The sequence below is a fragment of the Oreochromis aureus genome, linkage group 12, assembly GCF_013358895.1.
Source record: "Oreochromis aureus strain Israel breed Guangdong linkage group 12, ZZ_aureus, whole genome shotgun sequence".
Taxonomy (NCBI): Eukaryota; Metazoa; Chordata; class Actinopteri; order Cichliformes; family Cichlidae; genus Oreochromis; species Oreochromis aureus.
The window spans coordinates 5,655,279-5,674,202 of NC_052953.1; the positions used below are offsets into that span (position 1 = coordinate 5,655,279).

The 18,924-nt window shown below is 40.4% G+C and overlaps 2 protein-coding genes across 3 annotated transcripts in view; both read right to left on the minus strand.

Annotated features, from left to right (window-relative positions):
- Nucleotides 1-145: 145 nt before the first annotated feature.
- LOC116316314 (derlin-3-like) lies at nucleotides 146-9,828 on the minus strand. 2 transcript variants are annotated; one of them, XM_031734867.2, is made up of 7 exons: nucleotides 9,668-9,828; nucleotides 7,507-7,569; nucleotides 7,344-7,417; nucleotides 7,148-7,241; nucleotides 5,778-5,973; nucleotides 5,518-5,608; nucleotides 146-2,450 (listed from the first exon to the last, which is right to left on the minus strand). In XM_031734867.2, the coding sequence occupies exons 1-7, from the start codon at nucleotides 9,791-9,793 to the stop codon at nucleotides 2,348-2,350; spliced, it is 747 nt and encodes a 248-aa protein (XP_031590727.2). In that variant the 5' UTR covers nucleotides 9,794-9,828; the 3' UTR covers nucleotides 146-2,347. The 2 variants fall into 2 exon arrangements, with proteins under 2 accessions (XP_031590727.2, XP_031590726.2); XM_031734866.2 differs by having other exon boundaries at nucleotides 7,507-7,572.
- A 726-nt stretch (nucleotides 9,829-10,554) lies between these two features.
- mmp11a (matrix metallopeptidase 11a) overlaps nucleotides 10,555-18,924 on the minus strand; it is a 39,151-nt gene continuing 30,781 nt past the window's right edge. The window contains exons 5-8 of the mRNA XM_031734862.2: nucleotides 18,198-18,490; nucleotides 15,596-15,800; nucleotides 14,340-14,597; nucleotides 10,555-13,737 (exon numbers count right to left, since the gene is read on the minus strand). Coding sequence (XP_031590722.1) covers nucleotides 13,619-13,737; nucleotides 14,340-14,597; nucleotides 15,596-15,800; nucleotides 18,198-18,490 — 875 coding nt within the window. The 3' untranslated portion in view covers nucleotides 10,555-13,618. The remainder of the gene's footprint in view (nucleotides 13,738-14,339; nucleotides 14,598-15,595; nucleotides 15,801-18,197; nucleotides 18,491-18,924) is intronic.

Below are 18,924 nucleotides of genomic sequence, written 5' to 3' on the forward strand. Positions count from 1 at the left end.
AGTGAGTTTGCTGCTGTTATTGCTATTAAATCAAGTTATTGTGTTGTTATTCTGTAGGTTTATATAGCTGAAATTTCCCAGGCTTCAGCTTTAATTGAGTCTCCTTAAAAAGATGGAACAAGTGATCATTTAAAGGATCATTACAGCTTGTTAAAAGCCAACATGCTTCTCCTTTATGTCTTTATTGTGGCTCTGTGGGTCCTGCATGCTCTCTGTTGGAGAGTTTCAGAGGTAAAAGGAGCCAAATGGTGCCAGTCTCCTCTCCAAAAAGAATTCCTAAAAAATTCCCTATCAATCAGTTCAAATTGATTGTAGCTTAAATGTTTTCCAGTCATGATTTTTAAGGCCTCTACTGGAAGCCTACTAGATGATCGTGGGCTTGTCCAGCCAGGACGGCTGCATAGCATAGAAGATTATCTATGTAACACTTATTTTTTTTTCAAGTTTCTATCCATAACCCCATTCAAAAAAATAAAATTCAATTCAAAAATCTAATTTGGAGATTAAGGAATTATTCCCCAAATGTCTTTTCTTGTGGAAAGCTTCTTTAAAAAAACTACTGTAAACACAAAATTCAAACCAAAAAACAGTCTGACCCCAGTTCTGACTTGATACTTACGAGCAGCACTGTTGCACAAGATGATGAAGTGCTTGTTTTGTTGTCGGGGTCCCACTGAGGCTTGTTGCTGTGTTGTTGTGCTAAGCAGTTTCCATTTTGTTCCCAGTGTTTGAGCCACAAAGGCGGTGGGTGAAAGTGCAGCGTGTGCAGGCGGCTTTCAGGCCGTCGGCAGTTCAGTGAGGCAGCAGCAGAAAAGCAGGGAGCAGAGTTACGGGTCAGTGCTGCTCCTTTCACTTCGTCCTCACCTGAGATTATACATCTGCTTAATAAAAGGGAAGCAGGAGGTGAAAAATTAAGATGTTTCATAGTTCAAATTACAGATTTACCAGGGGTCAGAACCAGCCTGCTCAAGGGTCTAACTCAGGGGTGTCAAACATAAAGCCCGGGGAACAGAATCGACTCGTCAAAGACGCCAATCTGGCCCACCGAGCGGCTTTGGAAAATGTGAAAGAACGCATAGATTTTGAACTTCTGGCTTTATTTAAAGTTTTACATCTTTTCCTTGTATGGATTTGTTTTACCTGGTCTTAAAATGGAATGCGGCTGTATGTGGCCTAAATGAGTGTGACACCCCTGATCTAGATCGTTTTAATTTTTGTTTAGCTCAAAAGATTTAACAATTCTCGACCATCCATTTTCTCCTCCTAGAAATCAGTTCAGGTGATGTTTAGAACATTAAACTTCCATGTAGGCACCAATGCAAGTTTTGTTTTGAAGCCTTTTGTCAATAAAGACTGGACATCAGTAAGAGATGTTGTCATTAACCAAGTTTGCTGAGTACGCTGGACTCAAAATCAGCTTTCCCAACTATAAGAAGAATAAAACCAAGATCAGAAATTCACTGAATTGGTATTTATTAGTAAAATAACAAAAACAAACTTTAAAAAGAATTATTGGCATTCTCCTAATTTATTTGCAGTAGTGTAACTGAATTTTTACTGTTTTTTTTTTTTTTTTTTGTAATTGGTTCCATGTGTTTGTCTGTTAGCAGTCTCGTGTTCATCATATCATTTTCACATTTTGTGTGATGGTAGATACCAATAACAACGTGAGCTGAAGAAACCATATTGATTAATATATCATATGAAAGGGTACAGAGAGAGCTGTGCTACACACTTATTTTTTCAATATGACGCTTACAACGTCACAATGATGCTACAACAGCCTCATGCCATCATACTGTAAAAAAAACAGGCTGACATGAGCATGTTGGAATAAAAACTTCATGAAACAATGTTTCAGTATATCCCTCGCCCTTCGGGGGGAGTTGCACTCTGGGTGCTCTTGTTTTATATTTGTGCTCACTTCTCCTTTTCCTGCATCATGTGTGGAGCAGACAGACAGCTGAGGTGAAATATTAACTGATGACAACACGTTATGTTGCCATCAGTGTAAGAAAAATTTCCAAACAATTGTGGCATTACTGTTGACCTTATTACAGCGTCCCTCTGACTGAGCTCGTCATCCGCATCATCTCACTCAACCAGTTTGCTGTGAAGTATAAAACCTGCACTTATACAGAGTAAAGCTGTTGGCGTAGCAAACTGTGGACCCTCGTTCCATCCATAATTAAAAATTTTCAGCTTGTTCTTCCATTTCTGGTCCTTTTTTCTTGATAAGGCAAATGAAAGCTCTGTGGTTACAATATGCTGAACAAAGCTAAATATTCAGTCTATACAGCTTTACAGTCCTGTGGCAGTGTCTGACTTCTCACAGCTCTCTGGGCTCTCAGTTGTGTTGCTCCCCATTTGGCTGCAGGTCTCCATCCTGCTGCTGCTCCTCCAGGAGGGGATGGTAGTCTGGGTCCTCTGGCCGGTCAAACATGGCTCGTCTGTTAGGAGAAAACAAAACGACGCTTGTGTTAATTTTCACCTCATACCGTACCGTGCAAAACTCTTGAGTCACCTCACATTTCTTCATATTTGGATTCCAATGAGACAGACTTTCTTCTATTTTTTAAAGTGCTGTTGTTTAGTCCTTGTACCTGACCACCATTTTTAAGGTTTCTCTTTGGTTTGCCAAGTCACTTAACAATGACCTGCTGAATTGTTCAAGCATAAAAAACTTAAGGCATGAACCATTGTTGTGTGTACATATAACCAACAACTTAAAAAAACCCAATTGTAAATGTTATCTTTAGGCATTTTGTTACTAGCAGCCTGTTACAAAAACACGTCATTTGTTCACATCTCTTTGACTGAAAATGCTGCAGTTTGGGAGGCATAAAACAGAGTTCACTAACAAGATGACTCCCAAAGAGCTATTAGCTGAAAACACATCTCAGCATGGTGTGCAGTGTGTCCATAAAAAAAAATAAATCTGAGGACATTGTACAAGTGGAGGACAAAAGAAGAAGTGGATGAACAGTACCTAAAGTAATATATTTAAGGAATTGGAAAAAATACAGCAAAGACCTAAGACGGGATCTGAGAGATCTGATCCTTCAGTTGATCATTTACTGTTCACTGAGGCCTCATCGGAAATGGTCTCAGTGGAAGAAGCAATTCTTAAGAATGGGAAACAGGGAGGAAAGTCAAAGATATGCCAAACTACACAAGAACTGCACTCTGTGTGTGTGTCTCTACATCCATCTGTAAAACATGGTGGAGGCTCTGTCAGGGTTTGGGCTGCATTTCAGCCAGTGGTGTTGGGAATTTTGTCAATAGTTCTGGAATCATGAATTCAGAAGTACTGTAGGATGTTGATCCGCCATGCAATACCATCTGGAAATGCATGTAATTGGCGGCAACCTAATTTTTTAGGATGGCAATGAACCCCAAAACACTGCCAGTGCAGTATAAGCATCCCTGGACAGAAAAAAAAACACATAATGGAGCACTGTCAGTCATGGTTTGGCCTCCTGAGAACCCGAACCTCAACACTGAAGCAGTGTGGGATCATTTTGACAGAGAACACAACAGAAGGAAGAGATTTGGATGTCCTTTAACAACTATTCCTGAAGACTACTGAGAGAAATTAAAAGAGAGCTGCCCCACAGAGTTCAGACTGTCGCAGAATAAAGGTGGTCATTCCAAATACTGCCTTTCAAGCTTGTTATAATTGTACAAACACTGTTGGCTTATATACTGTATTTCCATGTATGTTTGCACGTTTCAAGAAATTGCTGCACCAATTTCCCATTTTCCTAGCAAAATATAAAAGGTATATACAGTTAAGCCCATAATTATTCATACCCCTGCCGAATTTTGACTTAAAGTTACTTTTGTTCAACAAGCAAGTTCTTTTTTGAGCAGAAATGACACAGGTGTCTCCCCAAAGATAATAAGACGATGTACAAGAGGCATCATTGTGGAAAAAAATATTTCTCAGGTTTTATTTATATTTTAGCAAAAGTATCATGTCCAGAATTATTCATACCCTTCTCAATAATCAATAGAAAAAGCCTTTATTGGCTATTACAGCAATCAAACGCTTCCTATAATTGCAGACCAGCTTTTTGCATGTCTCCACAGGCATTTTTGCCCATTCATCTTTAGCAACGAGCTCCAAATCTTTCAGGTTGGAGGGTCTTCTTGCCATCACCCTGATCTTTAGCTCCCTCCACAGATTCTCAATTGGATTCAAGTCAGGACTCTGGCTAGGCCACTGCAAAACGTTAATGTTGTTGTCTGCTAACCATTTCTTCACCACGTTTGCTGTATGTTTTGGGTCATTGTCATGCTAAAATGTCCACTGGTTCCCAAGGCCAAGTTTTTCTGCAGACTGCCTGATGTTGTTGTTGAGAATCTTCATGTATTGCTCTGTTTTCATGGTGGTGTTTACTGTGATTAGGTTCCATGGTCCATTGGCTAAAAACACCCCCAAAGCATTAGGTTCCCACCACCATGTTTGACAGTGGGGATGGTGTTCTTTGGGTTGAAGGCTTCTCATTTTTATGCCAAATGAAGGCAAAATCATTGTGACCAAATAATTCAATTTTTGTTTCATCTGACCATAACACTGAAGACCAGAAATCTTCTTCTTTGTCCAGATGAGCATTTGCAAAGGCCAAATGAGCTTTTGCATGCCTTAGAAGTGCCTGGAGAAGTGGCGTTTTCCTTGGTCTGCATCCGTGGAACCCAACAGTGTCCGTTGGACTGTCTGCCTTGAGACATTGCCACCAGCAGAGCCCAGATTCACCAGAATGGCCTTGGTGGTGATCCTTGGATTCTTTTTCACCTCTCTCACTATTCTCCTGGCCAGCACAGGTTTCACTTTTGGCTTCCGACAACGTCCTCTGAGATTTTCCACAGTGCGGAACATCTTGTATTTTTAATAATACTTTGCACTGTAGCCACTGGAACTTGAAAACATTTGGATATGGCCTTGTAGCCCATTCCTCACTTGTGAACAGCCAGAATGCACAGCTGCAGGTCCTCACTGAGTTCCTTTGTCTTAGCCATGAATGTCCACAGACCACCTGCAGAGAGCTGCTGTTTTTCACCTGTTGAGTTGATCAAAACAGCTATTTCCAATTAATCAGGGTAATTAGGATGCTTTAGAACAGCTTTGACTATTTGGAATGGTATGGAACTTTGGATTTTCCCAGAGACTGTGACAGTTTGTAAAGGGTATGAATAATTCTGGACATGATACTTTTTGCTCAAATGTAAATAAAAGCTGAGAAATATTTTTTTCCACAATGATGCGTCTTGTACATCATCTTATTATCTTTTGTGAGACGCCTGTGTCATTTCCAGTCACAAAATAACTTGCTAGTTGAATAAAAGTAACTTTAAGTCAAAATTTGCCAGGGGTATGAATAATTATGGGCTTAACTGTAGGTGGTATAACCAGTATTGAGACTGAGTTTTCAGACTGTGTGCCTCTGTTGGTCATCTCTCTAAGAAAACAGTTTCCACATGTTGGACTTCAGCTGAATAAACACTGGTTCTTACAGAAGTTCTGGAGTCATCAGCAGCTTCCTTCCTCCCGGCTGGTTTGGAAACACATCTTCAAGGAAATAGTACATGTGACCGACACTGATACCTGAGGAGAGAATAAAGTCAGAAACCCTAATTTCAAATAAACTATTGGATTGAATAAGGGGAAGAAGTTAGTTAGTCGGTTGTATAATTGGATGAGTCAGCTGGTCTTTTGCCAACCATTAATGTTAACTGGTGTTAAATGAATGAGCAGGATTCGAGTCGACTCATACCAAGCAGGTCGACCACGATGGAGTTCCCGAGCAGCAATGAAAATCCCATGAGCACCCAGGGAAGAAACGGGGCCTGAAAGTTCAGGAGGCCGAAGAAGTTCATACGTATGAGCGGATGTCTTCTACTCCACACATACACCAGCATGATGATAAAGGCCTGACCCAGAAAGAAGATGTTGGCGAACAGACCGAACAGCTGCGGGACTTTAGGTTAAATAAAAACATTCACCTATTCATCAAGAGTCAAAGTTTAAGAGACCTTTTTCAAAGAACAGATTAACCTGAACGGTTGGAGCTTTAGTTTAAGAGTGAAAGCTATTTATTTGAAGAAACAGGGTTCTATACATCTATTAGTCAGACAGCATATTTCTGCCTTCAGAAATCTAAAATAAAAACCCTGATGTGTAAAGAACTGGAATCTAACCCCACAGTAGCTGATTAAACTATAACAAAAAGATGAAACAAGTTTTTCCATTTCATCTCTGCAGGTAGAGACAATGTTATTGTTTAAGATAAGATAACCTTTATTAGTCCCACACGTGGGAAATTTGTTATATATATATATTTGTTAATGAATGCTAAACCCTTCACAATAAAAGCCAAACTATGCCATTCCTGTCATTCCAGCCAACCATGTTACATGTTTAGAGCAGAATTAATCCTGCAGTTCAAACTCCCCATGAAACGCAGCATGACTGCATAACCTGCACAATAACTGTTTAACAACCACCCAGAGACACGTCTGTGGTAAACCAACTCACAACAGTATCATTAACCTGGAATCTGAGCAAACTGCTGTGCATCATCAAAAAGAGGTGCACTCTATGTACAGCGGCTGACTTTACACGCTTGGAGCATGCAGACGTCTGCAGAAGTCTCTGATGGACATTTTTTTTTCCAAGTAGTCCTCCCATTAAAAATGCATTTTTGTAAGCTGTACTTTAAAGATATGTGAACATTTCTGATCAAAGTGGAAAGAAGTCTTAAATTATCTGTGGAAAATCTGGGAGCAGGATTTCACAACTAGTTTGGATGCCACGCAATCCAGGCAAATTACACAAGTCGACATACACTGGGACTTTCAGTGATAGAGAAGAGAGCTTGTGTTCAGCACTTTTGACTTTTTAAAATTAAAAATGCTTCCATGTGGGCTATTCCGTTAAAGATCACTGTGAGCATCATTCATAGCATTATCATGGTTTTAATCCTCTGATTAAATTCGCTGGTTTTGACCAGGAACCTAAAAAGCACTTTTTAAAGTCAAAGGATCTGGGGCACTAATTATTCCAGATTTTCTTTATCTTATACCAAGCCATAGCTGTGGTTGTTTACCCATCACTCATTCTTCGCCTAAACATGTTAAAGGATACAGTGATCACGATCCCTCCAAACAGGAACATGAAAACAAAGTCCGCTGTCCTGCCCCGAAAACAGCCTTCCTCCAGCATCCGACAGTATCGATAGCTTACTTTCAGTTAAGGGCTCAGCTCTCCTGCAGATTTCACCCTAATTTGAGCTTCAATTTGGTAAACTTTCATATTTTTTCAGTGTTTGGCAAAAAGATACAGAAAGATGATGTTGAACACGAAACTAAATCCAAGAGAGCCGAAGAACAGGAAGCTGGTTATCAGGCGCCATATCTGAGAAAGACAGGGAAGAGGAGTGTAAAAGTGACGATATACCACAGAATCAGACTCAAAGTTTCAGTTACATAGTTGGTAAATGGTACCTGGTATCTCCTGATGATGAGCTCTGGGTTAAAGTAGAGCTGAAATGGGCTGATGAACTCAAGCTGCTAAAAAGTAAAATACAGCCTAAGATTAATTAATTCTGGGTAGCTTGTATGATATTTCGCTATAACTAACTGGAAGTTCACTTAAAAAGTCCTTGTTGTCGTTACCCTCTGCAGAATTGAAATAAAACCTTCACCACCACCAGGGGGCAGCATTTTACCACCAGGTGTGTTGAAATGTTTTTAGATCTTTGCTGCTCTTCTTTTATCTTTTGATAATTGTTCTATACCTGGATAAATAAAAGTTATAGTGACTCGTGGCATCACCTTGTGGTACAAACTGGTATAACACAATTATACCGAGACAGTATAGCATATTATACACAGCTACATTTCTCTTCAGCAGTTCACCTTCAACAGTCTTCTTCTGTCTTCGTCTTTCAGCTGCTCCCTTTAGGGGTCGTCCCAACGAATCATCTTCTTTCATCCTATCCTATCCGTAGCATCTGCTTCTGTCACGCTTACCCTCACATGTCCCACTTCACGAAACCCATGGATCACTCATTACTGTAGTGCTCCTGTTTTCCTGGCAGCTCCATCTTCATCTTCTCCGATTATATCCACTCTCCCTGCTCTGCACATGTCCAGCTTTGCCACCTGTCTTTTTCGTCAGTGCCACGGTCTCCAAACCATAGATCGCATCAAATCAGGTCTCACTATCATCCTGTAAACCTTCCCTTTCACTCTTGCTGCTATCCTTCTTTCACAAATCCCCCCTCACACTTGTTTCCACCCACTCCACCCTGTCTCCACTCTCTTCTTCACCTCTTTTGTGCACCATCCGTTGACCCCAGGTATTTAAACTCATCTACCTTCACTACCTCTACTCCTTGCAGCTTCACTGTTACACCTGTCTTCCTCTCATTCACACACATGTATTCTGTCTTGCTTCTGGTGACCTATGCTGACCTCTCACTAAAGATCACAATGTCATCTGCAAACTTCACAGTTCTCACGGAGACTCCTGCCTGACCTCACCTGTCAGCCTGTCCATCAACGATGCAAAGAAGAAGGAGTTCAGAGCCAATCTCTAATGCCATCCCACTCCCACTTTGAACCCACCTGTCACTTCTACCCTCACATGCTTCTCAGTCACTCCTGACGTCCTCATGCAGTACCACAGGTCCTCTTTTGGCACCCTATCATACGCTTTGTCTAGATGCAAAAACTTACAATGAAGCTTCTACTGACCTTTTCAATACTGCTCCATAAAACACTCTCGAAGCAAACATGACATCTGTAATGTTCTTTCTCAGCCTGAAGCCAGACTACTACTCGCTGATTGTCACCGCTCTCCTTGCCTAGCTTCTCTCTCCTTCCCATATCTTCACGGTGTGGCTCATCAGCCTTATCCCTCATAGTTACTACAGCTCTGCATATCACCCTTGTTCTTGAAAATCAGAAACAGTAAACTTCTACATTTCTGGTCAAAAAGTCCACTTCCTTCTCCCCTAGACACCCTCTCTTTACCTGCACAGGTATGTCATCTGGACCAAATATTTTTCCATAGGTACCTTCACTTCCTCCTTACTAATCCTCTACCTATTTCTTTCATCAGCTCCCCAGAGTACCTGCTCCATCTTCTCAACACACTCCTTTCTCCACTCACATCCTAACCTGCTGCACATCCTTTCCAGCTCGATCTCTCTGCCTGGCCAATCAGTACAAGTCCTTCTCTCCTTCCTTAGAGTCCAGTGTCACACACACCTCAATGTAAGCCTTTTCCACCTCTCTCCTTGCTGTACACCTAGCCTCTCAGTACTCTTGTATATTTTCTTCATCTCCCTGACTATTCTGCTTTTTCTCTGCTAACTTTTTCCTTTGAATACTTTCCTCGTTCCACCATTTTTACTGCTTTCATTGTGAAATTATTTACCAAATTCAGCGGTAACCATCAACTGATACTACAGTTACTTTCTATTACACGTGACTTGCTTTCACTTCATATCATATTAAATAACAAAGTACTTCAGATATAACCATGAAGAGTCAAAGAATAACAACAGGCAACATCTCTAATTTAAACAGTTTGAGGACAAAACAGGTTTCCCCTCTGATCGGCAGATTGTAGGTTAGGGTTGAAGCATTTGTTTCTTACCACAGCAGCAGTGGTGAGGACACAGGCGGTCGTGTACGCTCGGGTCACCACAGGGATCTGAAAATACTCCTGAGTGAAGCTGTGAGCCATCCCTGCTGCTGCTGCTCCTGCCTCACTGTCAGCCATGATTTACTCCCTGAGTGAACAGCACAGGCCACGCCCCCTCCCACCACCTGACAATGGCATCCGCTCATCAATTAACACCATCCATCCCAGCAACACAGCAAACCGTTAGCACAATGTCTTCGCTCTGAAGACAAAAAATGCATTTTAAAATTTTTAACACAATTGCTTTGAGTGATTGATTTTATTAAGAAACTATCTTCAATATTTATTTATTTTTTAGTTAAAGTTTATGTTAACAGCTATACAAATTCCCGTACTGTAATATTAACAAGAGAATAATGTGGGACTGTTATCTAAACTGAAAGTGTGACTGATAGTTTTCTTTATAATGACACGAATATCTCTCTAGTCTAAAGATTAAAAAAAACCCCACATTTTCCAGTTTTACAATTAAAAGACTAAAGTTAAAAAGTTTAAACGGGTCTGTAATATTATAATAAAACTCAGTAATATTTCTGTTTTTATCTGCAGTATATTTTAATACTGTAGATAAAAACTTTTTATTTATTTTTATTCTTAAATCATTCATGACAGATCTGTCTGACAATCTTAAATAAGTGTTACATAATCCATAAGTGTACCTGGAAATGTCGACAAATTCTGGACATTTTTTCAGCAGCTCTGGTCTTTAACTTTAAATAACTCTATATAAAAGCATACATGACCATCAGGGAAAGCTCAGGTGAATAATTTAATGGCATTCTGTGTTGTGCAACAAACTCGCACTGTACACTGAGAATGAAGTGACAATAAAAAAGGTCTGCAATCCACATCATGCTTTATTCCTGGCAAACAGACAGGTATTAGAGTTTGGCTTTCCCCACCCTGCCAGCATAATTTCTAATGTTTGTTGTACTTTTCCAGATGGAGTTTCACTGGAGTGATGTAAGATCCCTGACTTGTAGAGAAGGCCCATTAGCCCACCGCTTCAAACAAACTCCTGCAATATTATTTAAAATCCTTGCGAGGAGTTTTTAAGGCTTGCATAAACACAAAATGTCAGGCTGAGTTACGGGTTAACCTTTGCAATCAAAACTGTAATTACTTTTACAGAAATATATCTTACAGAATGCGATAGTATGTGAATTTCTGTTTTAAAGTGTCTGCATCAGTTTCTGATTTTGAATCTCTCCAGAGCCAGACTGATAAAAAGGTTATGAATTTATTTCAGTAACTTAGAAAAAACAGAAAACAATACGCAGGTCATACATTTCAATGAACAGGGTAAAGGCTACAAAAGATTAAAAACAATATTAAAGACATGTATATACAGGAACATTTTCCTAAGCTGTTTGTGTATAAATATGTTTGAAAGCAGAGTTCACGGGTTGCAGAAATGATTCAAACAACAATGAGAGCTGTTAAAACTCGTCAGTGTCCTGCACTGAGCCTTCAAGCGCTGCATCGGGGACGCAGCAGAGAGGTCGTCAGAGGAAGTGATGGCGCAATGGTTCTCAACCTGGGGGGCGCTGACCTACGGAGGAGTCACAACCAGAGTTTTTCATGTCGTTGAATTACTTTTACTTTCCGGCAGTGATGGAAAGTATTTTCTTTACAGTTTTATGTTAAATATTTAAAATTTTGACTTCGAGTTGATCCTTGAACACTTTTGCATATTTATTATTTCAGATTGCACCAATATAGTATTTGAACTCTGGTACAGACGAAACCAAATTTAACTTTCTTATTGCTGCAACAACATTTTCAGCTCAAATTTAGTTTTAAAGTCAATTTTTTTTTAAAATGTTTTATTACCAGGTTGATCTCCACAGCAGCTGCTATCCCCAAACCTCTTACTAATGAAACAGAAAAGAGCACCATGTTACAGATGGTGACGCAATGACTTCAAAGATGGCACAAAGAGTGACCATAGTCTCTGAGGTGGTTGACAGTGTTACACTCTAGATGGCGCCCTGCAGCTTTTCCTGCAACAGGTGGCTGCACGCTGAGCAAGTGAGAGCTTCACACCATCGTGGTAGAAGAGTGACATCAAAACATGATGTGCAGCAATGGCATTCGCTTTTTTAAGACCTTGCACTGTATAAAACATCTAAAATATTTACTAATGCCAGGAAGAAAAGTATCTGAAACCTTTTGTCCAAATATAAAAAGTAAAGGCAAAACCTCCTCGTCTGAAACAGCAGTGGAGCGGACACTGATGAAACGTTGCTGATGTTACGTGTTCTGACCCAGAGGAGGAGCTGGGTTTCTTATATTTATTCAGTGACTCACACCTGAGTTAGTTTAAGACCTCTGAGCAAACTTTAAGGAAGAACATACATGTTATTTATGGCCACTGTCTGAAAGTGACCAACCAAAACTAACTGTCACATCATGGCTACCTTTGGTTGTGGCTAGCTTCACCTCTAGCAAGGCTGACAAGCTGTAGGAGGTGCATCGGTATGTGGTTTCAATCTGTCAAAGCAAGCAAACTGAGTGGTTACAGTGTTACTTTTTGATTCTTCATTCTTTGGCTTGTTTCATTCATTTTTCTGTATCTAATTTTATCTAAATTTTCTGTGGGTGTATGGAAAAGAATTTAAATAGGAGCTTGAAATATTACAAACTTAGACTGCTATAATCTTGGAAGTTTCTGGTTTTCGTATGGATAAAAAGTTTAAATTAGATAAAGTGCAAAGGAAACGTGGCATAAATCGTCATGACTCACGTGTCTGAAAACATGAGCTCTGAAAAGAACAACTGAATAATGCATGAATAAAATATTATGGTAATGCTATCTGCACTATATTTTTGGTATCTAACAGCAATGAATGTTTGGCACAGATGTTCTTTGGTTCTGGTTTGGGCCAGCAGTGATGGTGAATCTGGCCAGATGTGGCCCAAACCAAATCTGTGTCCTATCTGAGACACATCTGGCCCACACTACATTTGCCATAACTGCCAAATGTCTCTCACATCTGGGTGTGTTTTGATCATAGGCTGTATATAAGAGATGCACATAAAGCTAGATCAAATATAATTTTAACCTAATGAGTTTATGGCCTCATTTGCCAAATTAAAGCCATACAGAATACAACATGGGGTATAAATTACACTTTTCCCTGCAGTCATAAAGGACGATAAATGTTCACGCTTGTGAGATTGTGTAACATTGCGTTCTTTTGAGAAATGCTCAGCTCGAGGCTTCACAATGGGACTAACCTGTGGGCTGTCCATCTTTTTATACATTTGGTGGTTTTGAATTATGGTTAATGGGAGTCAGGTTGGCAGGAAAATCAACTACATGTGCAATCATGTCTGTAAAAAAGGGAAGCATAGCTGAAATTGTTGCTCGCTGACATTCCTGCTGAGTGGCTCCTGGGTTACATCGTTCAAACAAAACTCTGACTGCCACCTACAGCAGCTCATGTACAAAGTTTGATGTCGCTCTTCAGACCCTCATAGGGTTAGCAGAAGTCCATCCATGATGAAAACACAGACTACGGGTACTAAGTAGGACAGTCTGCGGACCAAAATCTCACTTTTCGGCTCAGAGAAAGGAGGTGAGAAGTGTGCAGTTCACAGCACACATCGTTAGACAAGGGCCCAGAACTCAGCCTTACTGTGACAAAAATGTGCAAAATAAATATGAGTATAGCTGCACAGGAGGTGCCAAGTCTGAGGGAATACAACTTGGTTTTCCTGAGAAGAAGGTGTACTTGATCTGTGTATCAATAAATGAAAGATAAACAGATTCAAAGGAGACGCTTTCATCTCCTTTGAATCTTTCTCCAAAGATAAAAATGTCTTTGCTCCAAAAAAACCAAACAGACAAAAAAGAGACTCCTCTCCATTGCAAAAAAAAAAAGATCCTCAGATTCAGAATCACACGTTTCTGCAGCCGAAGAAATCCACGCCGACGTAGCGAGGGTAGCCCTCCAAAGAGTTCATGTTAACAGGGTCAAATTTCCAGTACTGCCGTCCTTGGATGAAGTGAGCGTAGCCTGAAACACAGAGAGCACGAACAACACATTTTTTTATCAGCACCGCTGCGAATGTGCCCGCGTTGGCCCAACAGCTGTTCGCTCTTGGCCAGATGTCAGATAAGCAAGTGAAAACCTGAAGCAGCAGAACAAGGAAAACAAGCAGCGTGCAGAGCAAAACATCCACAGCAACACATGCAGCAGCGCTTTAATGATAACTGGGTCATTCATAAATGACATGTTGAAGATAAAATGATCCTTGTTGTGTGCGTGTACAGTCACACTTACAGCCTCTCTCACTCTCTCCATGCACTTGTGTTTTCAGTTTGCTTTGCTTGAAATCAAAAGGAATCATTTTAAACTGATGGCGCTCGTGAAACATGAAACCTCACTGCGGCGTGATTCCGAATCAGATTATCTTAATGCTGAAAATCATTGTTTTTGGCAAAACTGACAAGCTGTTTAAACCACTGCTGGGTTATTTTTAAAACTTGCTAAACTTGTCAAGTATTTTAAACTATTTATTATCATATTTATAGCATGGTAACGTTCCTGGGTCTTAATTCAACAACCACATGTAGCGCTCCAAATGTTATTTTATTTCAGAGACAAGCGCACCGTACCGTAGATGTCTTGGAAAGCGGCGTCCACGACGTTGGGGATACCGATCCAGTCCTGCATGTTGCGCGGGGCAGACTCGACTCGGTTGTCCTGGGGGCTGAACCTCCAGTAGTTGCCTGACTTGAAGAAGTAGGTGTTGTAGTTGGGGTCCTGGCCCCAGCGCAGTGCTGCCTGGATCCCAGACTCGTACAGGCCCAAATTCCTGATGGACTCCGGCCCCCTGATCCGCCTCTCAGCATCAAACACCCAGTAGTTTGCACCTGCACAGACAGTGGGCTCCAATTAATACGTGTCATTCAAATTACTGTAAGTGATATTGATAATGGAATTACTAAATTCTTATAAATTGTCATCTGTCTAAGAATGGAGTCTTAGAAAAATGCTCCACTGTTTCAAAGTACAATCCATACCTGTCTTAAATATCATTTTGTTTTACAGTTCTTGAGTTATATTGTGGTTTTAAGCTGCAGAACCTTACAGATGACCTCTTTTACTACCAAACAGACGTGAGACGTAATCTCTCTCTAACTGAATCATGGTGGATAAATTGAGGTGCTAATGTTTTCCACTCCAACCAGGATTACATTCTTCTATCTACTTTTTAAATTATTTAGTATTTCTATATAATAAGATGACTTGTAATTAATGTATGTTTGTTAACGTGAATTCTGTACAAATGCTGAGCTAACTGTAGCTGGAATGAAGCTGAAATGTGTCAAGTTGACTAAGATGCTTCGCCATCTTGTGGTCCAGTGTGGTATTACATGAGAGTACTGCCTGGCCTTATTTCAACTTCATTTGATATTTCTTAAACGCATCTTGAACATGACTTCAGACCTGTTGTTTCTTCCATTGATAGGTTAAGTTAACTTTAGTAGGCATTAAATGTTTTTAAAAAAAGGATGTCAGCAGACTTTTTGACTGGCCCGTCCATAAAGCAGACGCTGATCAAGCAGCTGACGTTTGTCAAGATAAAAGTAACAGTTATTTTATTTAGCTATACGTATAATTACTTCACTTAAAAACAGCTTTTACAGTGTTTCTGGGAGTCTATGGTGGTTTTCCAGCGTGTGCGTACACTTGACTGCAGCAACATCGCAGACCCATGTTAATTAACATTTTTACATCTATTTAAACAGGCCCATACATGGGTAGAATGCTTTACTTCTGTGTTTCTGTACAATTATCGTTCCCCTGAACTGCGCTTACATAAAACCATAAACCACTTAACGGCAGCTCAAATGTCTTTACTGCTCACCTTGAAAGAACCAAATATTCCCTGACTTGTCTTCAAAGGCGGCGTCGATGTTGTTGGGAATCCCCCTCCAGTGACGGGACGCCAGCGCCGGGTAACCGCTTTCCAGATGCCCGTCCCTGATCCTCCAAACGTAGCCCGACTTAAAGAAGAACAGCTCCCCACGGATCATAGATACGGCATCAAAGTTTGTCCTGCAGGCATCGGGCTGGAAAAAAGACAGATCGAATGTTCATTTCTACGTGCAATCATCTGCTTAAATGTAACGTTTCCAATAAGTGAGATTTATGCTGCACATAATGAAGTGTTAAGGAGCCGTTTTATTGTCTGAAAAGACGCCAGAATACTGTAAGTAAAGTGGGCCTTTGTGCTTCGTAAGGCTGAAGACTACTTTTATTCCCACAAACGATCACAGGGAATTTCAGGGATTTTCAGTATAAGTGAAAATCCTCTCAGTTACAAATTTTACACAAAGACGTGATGTGAAGAGGAAACAATTCCCGGTCTTCGCCTGAGAGAAACTCTCACGAGACTAAAAGATTACTTTTGTGTTTGACCCCCATTTATCATGTATGGTTGATGAAAGAAAACACTCATGTCTAATGTGGTATCGTTTCAAAGACATGCACTGTCAGACTGGCATGCAGCCTTGAAATATATTTTGCAACATAAGCGTCTCCTGACCGCACAAATCGATGCCATTCACAGGATGAGGCTTGTTGAAAAATCCCATAAAACTCAACCGAGCTCCATTGTTTTCCCAAAACAAGCCATATGTCCCATTAAAAACACACATGTAGGTTATCCGCTGGAACTCCCTAATGCAGACTGAGCCCCTAAATATACAGTATGTCTAAAAATAAAAAAGCACAACAATGTGATTGGTTAGTGGTTGATTAGGTGGTCGTGGAACAACAGTAATTATACTGTTGTTGGAACAATACCAACACAAAGAAATCAGATATGCTCTTTAAATAGTCAAGAGGTGCCACTGTGTATATACCCCAAATAATTCATTGGTTGATACACTGAATATTTTGTCCATATAGTGATAATTTATCAGACTTCTACAGCTTAGCAAGCTAATACATTTTATTAAGAAGCTAATTAATCAGTGGCAGCATGTAAAAGTTTTAACAAAGCATTCATGAACGTAAGTCTCAGTTATACACTGTCATGATGTCATGATCGTTTGCTGTTTTGTTTTGTTGTTTGGCAGCTTTCCATCCTTTGTAACTTGATTAGACTCACCTGTGTTCTATTAGTCACTTTCTACTTTATTTTGAAATCTCTATTTGTCTTAAACTATACCTTTGTTCTCCTTGGGCCACACCTGTGTTCAATTACCCAATCGCCCTCCTCAGTATATGAACCTATGTTTACCTTCCAACTGGCCAAATCATTTCATCGTCTTTGCGGTGCTGCTTGCGTCTTTTTGTTCATTCTTCCTTGCATTCATAGTCGTTTTCTTGTGTGTGACCTCTGGATTGTTTCATGCTTTTTGCCTGTAGCTCATTAGCGCTTGCCATGCTGTCAGATTCTACTGGAAACACTGACTCTGAGTTTTAAAACAAGAAAAAACACCTTTGACTTTGGTGAAGAGGTGAAGACTGAGAATAAGACAGTTGACTGAAGCTCCACAACCTGTGTTTAACAGTAAAACTGTGACTCTGTGTCAAAGCTCACCTGGCCCAGTTGGGTCCTGACCGGGCATCCCTCAGTGTAATGAATAATTCAATATGACTCAATTCATTCGTTTTATCCATATAGCACCAAATTATAACAGCAGTCACCTCACGGCGCTTTAAAGTCTAAAGTAAAGTGTTCCTGACACAGAGAAGGCTAAACTCCCTTTAATCACCAATCAGTAACTGATTGATAATTATTGTGCCACATGCATAAATGTGCGTGACTCTCTCACTTTTGGATACATACGCTATGAAAGTGCATGCATTTAATAAACAGTCGGAAACAACACGTCAGCTCCAGTTTAAGTCTTATCAAAGCAGGATCAGCTGTGTTTACTGAGGAATCTGATTAATAAGCTCTTACAGTCAGATTGTCAGACATGTAAACCTTGTTTTTTTTGCTTTCTCCTATATTTAAGCTCCGGAAATTCCTTTTTAAGGCCAATCCTTATAAGGTGTAAGATTTGTTTGGGCGGTGTGAGAATGAATGCAAAAGTGTGTTTCATAAACCAGAAACGTGACTATCAGCAACCCTGATTATCTTGAAAACAATAATATGTTTAGGCTAACATGATCCTGTTTAGGTAAACTTTAACTTGTTTAGGCTAACGTTGTCCTGTTTAGAAAAACCATTATCTTGTTATAGCTCTTGTTTTGGAAACTATTCAACTGTTTATTAAATTGAATGACAACTAATTTGAGTTGTACAGCAGAAATATAATAGAGTCAAAATATAGTATATTCAGATATAATATATGCAAATAATGAAATCCTAACAAAAGCTGTATCCTCTGGGTACCACGAATGCCTGCATAAAGCTTCAGGGTAAAGGTTTACTTCACACCCAGTTAGCGAACCTCTCGTGTAGATTTAGGTGATTTTCATGATTCTGTGATTGTTGCATCAGTTTCACTTACTCCAGTAGGGAAGATCTCATTGCTCTCAGTAGTAGTAGTGGTGGTGGTGCTGGTGGTGGTTGTAGTAGTAGTTGTGGTAGTGGTTGTGGTGGCGGTTGTGGTTTGGGGTTCGGGGGCTTGAACTATCCGAGATCCGTACAGGTGTTGGATGCCCCACTTGTCATCATTGCTTATTCTGGGTGGAAAGTCGGCGAAGAAGTAGTGTGGGGACATGATGGCTCCCTTCGTACGGGTGTGCTGCAGGCCCAGGACGTGCCCGAACTCATGGGCGGCAACCTGGAGAAGGTCCATGCCTGCAGGGTGGAAGGATGGAGGGGCACACCTGGTTCAAACAAAGTCTGAAGATAGTTTTGTTTGTTTTGACCTGCTTGCACGGTGGGGATTTTGCTACCTAAGCCCATCCAGTGCCAACGCTCCTGAACGAGTCATAAAAAGTACCTCTCCCTACTGACTCATATCTACTCTCAGCCACACATTTCACCGACACACAGACGTTATCAGTGCTGCAGCAGTGCACGGTAATAAGGAATTCGATTTGAATCTGGAGTTTCTGCACGGAGTGTGCATTTGCTCCCAGTGCACGAGTTTTTTTCAGGTACTCTCTGGATGATTCAGCGACATACTTCTTAGTGGCAATATTAAATTAGCTGCAAGGTGTGACAAAAGCACTCTATGAATGTATAGCTTCAAGAAAACATGATTGAAAAAGTGACGTTGTCTCCCCAGC

Bases quoted from the DNA above. Each gene is read 5' to 3' on its own strand.
- LOC116316314 (XM_031734866.2), bottom strand. From the start codon at position 9,793: ATGGCTGACAGTGAGGCAGGAGCAGCAGCAGCAGGGATGGCTCACAGC. The intron at 7,573-9,667 runs GTAAGAAACAAA...TTTACTTTTTAG, and splicing joins TCCTCACCACTGCTGCTGTG to CAGCTTGAGTTCATCAGCCC. The intron at 7,242-7,343 runs GTATCTTTTTGC...ACTGAAAGTAAG, and splicing joins GTGTTCAACATCATCTTTCT to CTATCGATACTGTCGGATGC.